The sequence below is a fragment of the Boleophthalmus pectinirostris genome, unplaced genomic scaffold (genome assembly GCF_026225935.1).
Source record: "Boleophthalmus pectinirostris isolate CB_2022bp ecotype Guang Dong unplaced genomic scaffold, ASM2622593v1 HiC_scaffold_8, whole genome shotgun sequence".
In the NCBI taxonomy this organism is placed as follows: domain Eukaryota; kingdom Metazoa; phylum Chordata; class Actinopteri; order Gobiiformes; family Gobiidae; genus Boleophthalmus; species Boleophthalmus pectinirostris.
Window position 1 is genome coordinate 15,617,431 of NW_026571515.1, and position 10,472 is coordinate 15,627,902.

At 40.0% G+C, this 10,472-nt stretch overlaps 1 protein-coding gene across 1 annotated transcript; it reads right to left on the bottom strand.

Annotated features, from left to right (window-relative positions):
* Positions 1 to 2,948: 2,948 nt before the first annotated feature.
* Positions 2,949 to 10,438, bottom strand: LOC129412325 (uncharacterized). Its single transcript, XM_055165725.1, has 10 exons — positions 9,871 to 10,438; positions 9,219 to 9,392; positions 8,459 to 8,616; positions 7,376 to 7,574; positions 6,449 to 6,545; positions 4,932 to 5,103; positions 4,453 to 4,562; positions 4,276 to 4,360; positions 3,975 to 4,196; positions 2,949 to 3,230 (listed from the first exon to the last, which is right to left on the bottom strand). The coding sequence occupies exons 1-10, from the start codon at positions 10,137 to 10,139 to the stop codon at positions 3,136 to 3,138; spliced, it is 1,581 nt and encodes a 526-aa protein (XP_055021700.1). The 5' UTR covers positions 10,140 to 10,438; the 3' UTR covers positions 2,949 to 3,135.
* Positions 10,439 to 10,472: the final 34 nt, after the last annotated feature.

Here is a 10,472-nt window from a genome sequence, read left to right on the forward strand (position 1 = left end):
TCACCTGTGGGCATAGTCAGGTTGTAGGACTCACCTGTGGGCATAGTCAGGTTGTAGGACTCACCTGTGGGCATAGTCAGGTTGTAGGACTCACCTGTGGGCGTGGTCAGGTGGTAGGAGAAGCGCATGGTGGCGAAGCGGCAGGAGAAGGACTGAGGAGACGCAGAGGGGCCCGGTCTGTTCAGCCTCATTCTACTGAGCTACAGGACTGCAATTCCCATGATGCTTCACTCCTCTGGCCGACAACGATTTGACAGGAAACGCTGATGATCCATTCTCCGGTTGGTATCCGATGTCCAAAAAAGTTACTCAAAGTTCTCAGAGCATTTTAACAGAAGTAAAAATCCTTCCAAAGTAACACAAGATTTTTACCAGCAGTTATTCCATTTGAGTTCATAATTTTGCTTTCACATAATCCACAAAAATAAATACTTGTCCATTTGAAAACTTTTTGCAGAAGGTTCAATTTGCTGAGTCAACACATTTAGTCAAACCAAAAAACTTCCTTGCCCTTTGTATTTTGTATCCTCAGTTACTCCCAGATGTTTTTACAGATGGGCCATTCTGCTACTTCTTTTCCAGTTACTGCTCCATAATTAGTAGCAATATTTGGGATCAAAGATATGAAGTATTTTTAGCTCGAATGTGACTGCGGCTTAGTGAAAAATGAAAAAATCTGCACATACCAAAGTAGCAAAGGGAAATTACAATAGAGAGCACTGAAAAGATGTTAATATGAATGATTTACAAATCCCATTTCCACCTAAACTTGAATAAATTTAGATGGTCCATGCAAATTCTGCAATGTTTCTTCCAAATTTCCCGCAAATGAAAATGAAACTTGTCCCATTCAACCTAAAATGTCAGATAAATAATTCAAAATATAGACTGATATGTGCCAAAATCAACCTTTTAGTCCCAAATGTACTGTTTTAAAACCTCAAAACACAAATCAAATATTTCAGTAGACTCTTCTCCTGACTTCAAAACAAATACTTGCGGTCTTCAGTTAAAATTAATCCCATATCAAAATTTCCATAGAGTTTCCAAGTACTGTCCTCTTCGAAATCGTTGCCAATTTTCAAATCTCTGCTCTACATCAATTCCACGTTTCGTCTCAGAAATAAAAATATCTCACTTCAAGATCTTCTTCAAAGAGTTGGCAGTTCTTTCATTCCAATTCAGAGCTACAACTTTCAAAATAAAAGCATGTCCCAGTAATAGTTTTTCCCTTTCAAGATCCTTTTAAGTCATTTTGTTGGAGTTTTCGTAGAAGGTCTAGCCTCTGCCACTCTCACTCTCGTGCCTCTAAATCTTTTGTGCTCAGTGGTTCCTTGGCTCCTCCTTCCTTTCCTTCTCTCCTTTCCTCCCTCCTGTCTCCTAACCCTTAACTCCTTAGATCCTCCCTCTGTCTCGGCTCCACGTCTGCTTCTCATTTACGATTCTTTGGTGAAATCTGAAACGAAAGGAAAACGACTGCTGGTCCACAGAGAAATTCCAGAAATTCGCCCACTCCTCATTCCTCTAAATTTAACCCCAAAACAAACAGCTTCGGTGAAAGACCTGGAATGACTTCAGGGATCAAACAGGAAATGGATAATAAAGTTAAAAAGGTTACTCCTAGTTTAGTGTTTTTTATTTCTAGTTAAAGGTGTACTGTGTAACTTTTCTGGTGGAGGGTCCATCAAATGCTTTCCTCCATGGAGATGTTATTGTTTTGCCTGGAATATTTCACAGTATAAACCTTTCTATCTTCATGGAGACCAAACTAGACCAAGTGACAGGTCAGATCTGTGGAGAGGCGATCCCACTCAGTCAAAATTAATGTTTTTCTAGATATTTTTCCAGGCAGAGCAATGACATATCCATAGAAACAACCAGGTGACGGACCCTCTACCAGAAAAGTTACGCAGTGCACCTTTAAGACTACTTTCGGACCTGGTTTAGTCCTTTATTTACATCCATTTTAAACGCAAAAGGAGTTGACCCAGTTTTACAGTCATCATTTTATGGGGGATATTATTTGGAACCGCATTTTTTCCAACTTATTTCACAATTTCTTCCCCCCACAATTGTAACTTGTATCATGACATTAAAGATGCGCTGTGTAACTTTACTTGTGGAATGTCTGGCCCACTGCCTCTCCATGGAAATATTAAAGCTTTCCCTGGAATGTTCCACAGTGTACAATAAATATATAGTTTGCATTTATTTATTTATGTGAATTTTTAATATTACCATTCTATACTATATTCTGTACTATTACTATTGTATACAATTACTATAACTATTCTATACTATTACTATGACTATTCTATACCATTACTACAACTATTATGTACTATTACTATACTATTACTCTTCTATTCTATTACTATTACTATATTATATACTATTACTATTATAGTATATAATAGTTATAGTAATAGTATAGAACTTACTATTCCTATTATATACTATTACTAAACTATTATATACTATTACTATTGCTATTACTATTATATATTATTAGTATACTATTATATACTATTACTATTACTATATTATATACTTTTACCATTCTATACTATTACTATTATATACTATAACTTACTATACTATACATAACTATTGTATACTATTACTATATTACTATATAATCTATACTATTACTATTTCTGTACTGTTCCATACTATTCTATACCATACTGTACAATACTTTTTACTTGAAAATACATTGAAAAACAGGCATTCTTACTGTGAACGTGGTTGCCTCTCCACAGATCTGACCTGTAACTTGGCCTGGTGACGCCACCTACTGTTCCCAATTGAGATTGGTGTAATGCCATACTGTGGAACATTCTAAACAAAGCAACAACATCTTCATAGAGACAAGCAGGTGATGGACCCTTCACCAGAAAAGTTACATAGTGCACCTTTAAAAATACAATATATTTATAGTAGCTGAACATATGAGTGCAAACATAGTGAGCATCAATTAAAATGAGAGGAATATTCAAAACAGAAAAATATGTACTTCACCCACAACTCGTTTAACAAACAAAAAAATCAAAAAATGGTGCACAGCCTTCAGCAATAGACACAAAATTAGTGAGGCAAATTTTTATAAAAAGTACAAATGTGATTTTTATTAAATTAGTGCAATATAAAATTTACATTAAAAGCTTTCTCTTCTTTCAATCGAAGTATTTGGGCGTCTCTAATCGACGACTTCTCAAACTGTAGCGCGACTAGAACAAGAGAAAAGGCAACAGGAACTTAGACATTTACACTGGATGCCCTCGGTTTGTATTATAGAATGCATACGGTTATAACTGTTTTCTAATAGCACTTCAAAGCATACATACTAGGCAATTTTATGATCTAAGCTATAATGTTGTTTCCTCATCACAAACATACCTGGAATTGTGTTTTGTTTCATTCACACGTTTAACACACTAACCCTGCATATTTAGGCTGAGCTCTTCTCTCAAACAGAAAGCACTCGGTTTCATCTTGTGAAGTCATGTAGTAATACAGGGCGTGCTCCACTGTGTTTTTTATGTCCATACACCTTCACTAGAATCATTTGGATAATTTCAACCTTGGAACTGCCAATCTCTGCTGAACAAAAGGTTAATGGTAGCTGTCAACTTGAAAACTACCTCTTGAAACTGTGCGCAAAATACTTTTACTTTTTACTCTTTATGTACATTTTTAAAACAGGTACTTTTTACTTACTTTTACTTAATAGTATCTCTACTTTTACTTAACAAAACTGAGTACTTCTTCCACCACTGAACCAATCATATTTAATTGTGAACGCCTAGAAGCAGCAGATGCATTTAGTAAAAAGATACCAACTAATAAAATCGTGATCAAATTTAAAAGAGGTGATCTACTCTCTAAAAACTGTGCTATTATTTGTATTTATTTATTGGCTTATTGCCCACCCCTACATTGAGATTGTTGATATACAGGTGGTTTTCTCTTACCTGTTTGTCCTCCACCAAGATGCTGTAGACCAGAGGAGACCCAGAGGAGCCTCGTCTGGATGTGGAGGTCTTTCTCTGGCGTCTGCTGGGACTCAGCTGGGGTCTGCACCGGGGCGTCATGGGTGATAGTGTTCTGGAGTGTTGCATCTTGGGAGGCCAGGACTGTGGTGTCAGCTGCAGAAGAACAGACTGTGCTGCTCAGGATGCTGTCTGCACTCCAACCTGACAGACCAAACCCAGGAAAAACAGAATTAAACGTAAATGTATACATAATTATCACTTGTAATTTTTAAAGACTGACCGATGTCTGAGAGCTGAGACAGGTCTGATTCATCAATGGGACACTCGTCTTCCATTTTCCTCTTATCAGACTTCACAAAAGACAGCTAAAAATAATAATAAATGTATAAATAAATAAGATAAAACACATTTAAATTGAGAGACTTGGGAGAATTAATACATTAGGTTTTGTAGTCACCTTATAAACATTTTCTTCTTGTTTGATTCTCTCCTGTTTTCGTTTCTGAGATGACATTTCCACTTCCTGTTTATGTTCCTCTGATCTCCTCTGCTTCTCTCCCAAATTCTCTAGAAAATAAGTCATCAATCCAAAATTCACAATCTGACCAGCTGTACTTCCACAGTCCACTAGAGGGTGCTAGAGTACAACACAAATTAGACAAATCTGAGGACATGGAAAGCTAAATATTTAAGTTGAACTATTTAACTTTTCTGGTCAATGCTACACCACTTGTTTGTCTCCATGGAGATGTTAATGCTTTGCCCAGAAAGTTCCACAGTATGGTATGAAACTTGAGCAGTACAAACAAATCTGATTGGACAATGGAACTACTAGGAAAGTTTAATGCCATATTGTGGATCATTCCTGGTAAAGAAATAACACTTACATATATTCTTGGGAGCCTAATGCCCAACCTCAGTACCAACAATTATTACCTGCGTGCTGTAGCGCCACCTGCAGGCTGCGCTGAGTCTCCTGCAGCTGCTGTAGAACCATTAGACTCTGCTGCAGTGGGTCTTTATGTCTCAGAATAACAAAAATTAACACAAACACAGAGAAGGAGAGGACCAGGCGCCGAAGAACACTGATATAAGACGCCACCATCTCCTGAGGAAAGAGAAAGAAGAGGCTGTAAATAAATGCTATGAACATTTTTTTTAGTGCCAAGATCATTTGCATTTTAATAGTTTGTATTATTCCATGTTTTCTGCAATATCAAATAAATAATAACAATATAATATAGTAATATCTAAAATTTGCTTCAATATGACATCAGACTTTAGTAGTAATAGCAGTAGTAGTAGCAGATGCAGTAGTAGTAGTAGTAGTAGTAGTAGTAGTAGTAGTAGTAGTAGTAGTAGTAGTAGTAGTAGTAGTAGTAGTAGTAGTAGTAGCAGCAGTAGTAGCAGTAGCAGCAGTAGTAGTAGCAGAAGTAACTGTGAGCACGGTCACATCTCCACAGATCTTACCTGTAACTTAACCAAATGGCACCACCTACTGAAGTTTAAAAGTACAGTGGAACTTTCTTAGGTAAAACAACTGAACATTTGAACATCACAAAAAGACATACAGGTGGAGTCAAAGTATATACCAGCCATTCTCAAAGTCTGCTGTGCTGTGGTCCCGCCATCGACGCAAACATCACACACTCTAATACTTTACACTTATAAAATAACTTGCAATGTTTTCTCTTTAAATACATCTTAAAACAATACATTCTTGTGGGATTACTACAAATATAAAAGAAATATAAACAAATATCTTACGTAAAGTTGATTTAAAACTTACTGTATTTTCTGCACTATAAGGCGTTCTGGATTATAAGGAGCACTGTCATTGAATGGTCTATTTTCAAACTTTTTTCACAAATAAACCACACCAGACTTTAAACGAAACAACAGTTAGTTGGGTCAGTGGGACTTTGTTTGGCGGGTTCATGGTGACTCTGGGCTTTGTTCAGTTGTGTCGTGTAGGGAGGGTGCTGTGTGGGACCTCTGGATTGTTGGCGTGTTCGCAGTGACTCAGTTGTTCAGTTGTGTCTAGAAGTGGCACATTGCACTCGCTTTTTCAGGTTGTTCCACCATTCCATTCCTCGTCGGCGTGGAGTGATGAGTGTGGCTGCGGGTGTTTTTCGCTGCTCCGTGCTCTGTGCGTGTTTGCGTGCTCTGTGAGTGGTGCAACTTTGTAGTTTACTGAAGTCTTGCTGGGACACCAGAGTGGATTCGTGTATAGGGCGTTCTGGATTGTGGGGCGTGCCGTCGTTTTTTGATGGGGTTGGAGGCTTAAGAGCGCGCCCAATAGCCCAAAAAATACGGTACTTGCTGTGGGGACAACCTTTGGGCGGGGTTCCTGCAATGCTTCTTAGGGCCCACAGAGGTCCCCAAAACTCACTTAGGGAGTCACTGGTATACACTTTCTACTGTATTGTGTGTGGCTTGTGTGTCGCTCTCACCATGTGCTGGTGTTCTGGGAGATCAGAGCTCGTCACAAACTCATAAATCTTTTTCTCCAGGTAAAAGTTCAAACACACCAGAGCCAACAGCAGCAGTCTAGGGAACAAAACAGACATAAAAGAAGGTCTTCAGATACTCACTGCTATGCATTATTCCACTCAAAAGGGAATTTGACTTTACTTGAGTAATTTATTGGACCACTACTTTTTACTTCTACTTGATTAATAATTATGTTGAAGTATACTCTTGATCAATCGCTATGCTCGATCTTTTAATCCTTCTGCCATAAAGCTTTTAAATGGAAAGTAAATTTGTTATTGCGTCCCTGATGCACTGAGGTTTGAATGTATAGTGTGTGTTGTATACATTTGTTTTTCCTTTTCATTTTATTATGTATAGATTGTGGATGACTAGAGATGTGCAAACTGAATTGCCCTTTGGGATTAATAAAGTTGTTGATTGATTGAGTACGAGTTTTGGCTTCTCTCTTTGTCAAGGAAATAAAAACATACATGACACAGGAAAATTGTTTTAACTGTGTAATAGATGAAAGTATTATATGTTAAAAGGTGCACTATGTAACTTTTTTGGTTGTGGGTCTGTCACCTGCTTGTTTCTATGGAGATGTCATTGCTCTGCCTGAATGTTCCACAGTATGACATTAAACTGCTTTACTTTATATTTATTCAATTACAGGTGGTTTTATAGCTCAAAAATACCTAGAAAAACAGGTATTCTAACTGTGGTTAGGTGTTAGGTTTTTTTTCTCCACAGATCTGACCTGTAATGTGGTCTGGTTTGATCTCCATGAAGGTGCGGTGAAACATTCTAGACAAAACAATAACATCTCCATGAAGAAAAGCATTTGACGGACCCTCCTCCAGAACAGTTACACAATGCAAATGCACAAAGGGCTTGTTTGGTACCTGGCCCTGGAGGTGCGGGAGGTGGCAGTGAGCAGGAAGGCGGCCCCGAGCGCTGCGGCGTTGTACAGACACGAGCTCATGCTGTGGGCCTCCAGCATCAGGAAACTGTGCAGAAAACTGACCCGATTAAAGAGCTCAGAGAGGGCGAGCTGCTGCTGCTGGGAGACCGCAGACAGCTCTGAGAACACAGACCGGAGACCTGGGGAAAAAGAGGGGGCACAGGTTTCAGAGGGGTGGAAAGGTCAAACCACAGGAAAACCAGGGTAGAGGAAAGAGCATGCAGAACTGGAGCAGGTAAAAGTAAGTTCTGCTGAGGGCATAAACTGTATAAAGAAGTGGACCAAGGGAGTGTGACGTCGCCCGTAGTGTTCAGCTCCAGCCAAATAAAGATCAAATCACAAGGCTAGCAGTTCCAGGAGTGAATTTGAAGCTGAGGTCCATTTTAGGAACTGGAATTTATTAACAGACAAAATAGTGAAATAAAAATACCAGGATCACGCAGAGCAGGTTAATACGAACATTTTAAGACCAAAATGATGAGGCTCACAGTAGCAGTTCCAGAAAGAATTTTCCATTTTAGTCAACTGGAGTCAGAGACAATGGAGCTGGGAGTGCGCTCATGATCATTTCCCATTTGGAACGTGGTGGCGGGCTATGTCCATTTATTTTAACAGTGTATGGCTGAGGATCTTTAATTCTGTGTGTTTCAGGTGAAGAATAAAATGACCAAAGAGCAATACATCAAGATGACCCGTGGCATAAACGACAATAAGGACCTGCCGGAGGAATAACTGTCCTCCATCTACCACCAGATCGTCGGCAAGAAGATTGCCATGAAGGAGAGCAAAGAGTTCACCATCACGCCCAAGGCCAAGCAGAGAATACATCTGATGCCCCCCCACAGTGTGTCAGATTGTGTCAGGTGCCCTCCCTGTGTGTCAGAGTGTTGACAATTATTGCTTTAATACTTAAAAAAAAAAAAAATCTATTATGAGAAGAAAAAAAACAGGAAAAAGAAACCTAAAGTCGCTGTAAAGAAGCAGTGACAACGGTAACACTGCTCTTCTGTTTTGGATGGTTCACCTTGTGTGGAGTCCTTAAGCGTAGCCCTCAGCTCCTCTCCGTTGGTCAGGATTTCCTGTTGAGACTTTAGAGCCACGCTCTGGGCTTCAATCAAGTCCTCAGCCATTTGTCTGGTGGACTCCAGCTGCTCTGCTACACCTGCTGAACTCTCTGTTAACCTGAAATATACAACATTCTTATATTTTACACATGTATCGAATTTGTACATGTACAGTACAACTGTAAGCAGATATTAGATACATATAACATAATAAAACTAGTTTAAATGCCCTATATCACGCAATATTGAGTCAGTCTTTAGACATGTTATGTTGTTTCCTCCTCAAAAACAGACCTGGAGTTGTGTTTTGTTTCATTCACACATGTTTGAATAATCCTTTATTATTTGTCTACATCTCCAAAGCCTAAAATGCTCTGTTCCTTGTCATGAACTGGTAGTTTACAAGTTAACAGCTCCTTTTATCTTTAATTCAATAGAGATGGTCAATTCCAGGGCTGAAATCATCCAAATGATTTTAGTTTAGTTACACAGTGGAGCACTTCCTGTATTAGCACATGGCCTCACAAGATGGAACAGAGTATTTTCTGTTTGAGAGAAGAACTCAGCCTAAATATGCAGGCTGCATGTGTTAAACATGTGTGAATAAAACAAAACACAGCTTCAGTTGTATGTTTGTGATGAAGAAACAACATTATAACAAAGGTCAGAAATTGTGCAAAAAGGGCCCTTTAAAGTACTAGTACATGTACAAGTACATACCTGTGCATGGTGTTTTCTGCTTTATTCTGCCAGGCCTCAGACTGAAGGAAGTGGCACATGGAGTGTGTGTGGGTGAAGAACTCTGTGTACGTGTTGAAGGCCACCACATCCATGTGAGCTGTGCATCTGCTGACCTCTGATCCCTCAGGGCAGGCTGGGAAATCACGACCAGAGCTGGAAAACATTGCCTCAGATTAGCAGTTAATTGCTGTGTTTAAAATAACAACAGCAGTGTTTATTTGTCTGAGACTGAAAGCAGAACGTGAGCAGGTGAAGAACTGTTGCCCCTTCTGGATTTCAACCACACTAAGTCCCAATGGGTGGAACCAGACACAGATCCAGGTCATGGAACTGGGGCAGGGGTAAAAGGTACTTGTTTACCCAGGACACGCACAAAGCCGAATGTGCATTTTTCATACAGAGAACATGTAGTGCAGGCCCAGAAATATAGTTTATTTGAGTTTGGTCCTAGTCCCAGTATCCACCAGACAGGCTGGAGATTCAAAGTTTACCCTCACCGTTGCAGCTGCCATTGTGTCCTTTGGCAAGACACGAAAGCGTGCCTTCAATGAATGCGCGCACTAATGTATAAAATGTGTGAGTCTATTGGTGAGATTGAATGTCTGTTTAGTTTCAGACACCCACAGCTCACCTGAGCAGGTGACAGTGCGTAAACCTGAGCGCCACGCGACTCTGGCTCTCTGACGTCATGTCCCTGCAGCGCGTGTCCAGCTGCTCCAGCGCGCGCGTCCAGCAGTCTCCATAGCGCGAGGTGGCCGCGTAGCTCCGCACGCGCTGCAGCTCCGCTCTGCCGCGCGCACTATCTGTGTCCGGTGCCACCGCGCACGAGGAGTTACCGGGGAGCAGGAGCACGAGGAGCACCGCCGATATCTGGACACCGGGGACACAGCGGAGCGCCATCTTGGGTCGATCACAGGTCACTGAGGGGTTCGTCCAATCAGAGCGCGTGATATCACCAGAGGAGAGGTCACACAGGGGTCAGCCGCAGGTAAAGGTGATTATGCTCGTGGATGTTTAACTATTGATCAAATTATTATTAAAATATCATCTGCAGGCTGCTCTGATATGTGGGCTGATGATCTGTAAAGCATTTTCTTCTCTTCAATGTAATGTGACAACCTTCCAGTTTAAACATAATCCTAGGCCTACATCTCTTATAATATTTGTGAACAGTTTTTTATAAACTTTTGACACGATCCTTTACAAAACAATAGCCTACACAGAACTCCTGGA

What these genes read in the sequence shown, in the direction of transcription:
- LOC129412325 (XM_055165725.1), bottom strand. Translation starts at nt 10,139, where the DNA reads ATGGCGCTCCGCTGTGTCCCCGGTGTCCAGATATCGGCGGTGCTCCTC. An exon ending in GCTTAAGGACTCCACACAAG is followed by an intron (nt 7,575 to 8,458) that starts GTGAACCATCCA and finishes CTTTTTCCCCAG; the next exon opens with GTCTCCGGTCTGTGTTCTCA. An exon ending in TCCCGCACCTCCAGGGCCAG is followed by an intron (nt 6,546 to 7,375) that starts GTACCAAACAAG and finishes TTTGTTCCCTAG; the next exon opens with ACTGCTGCTGTTGGCTCTGG.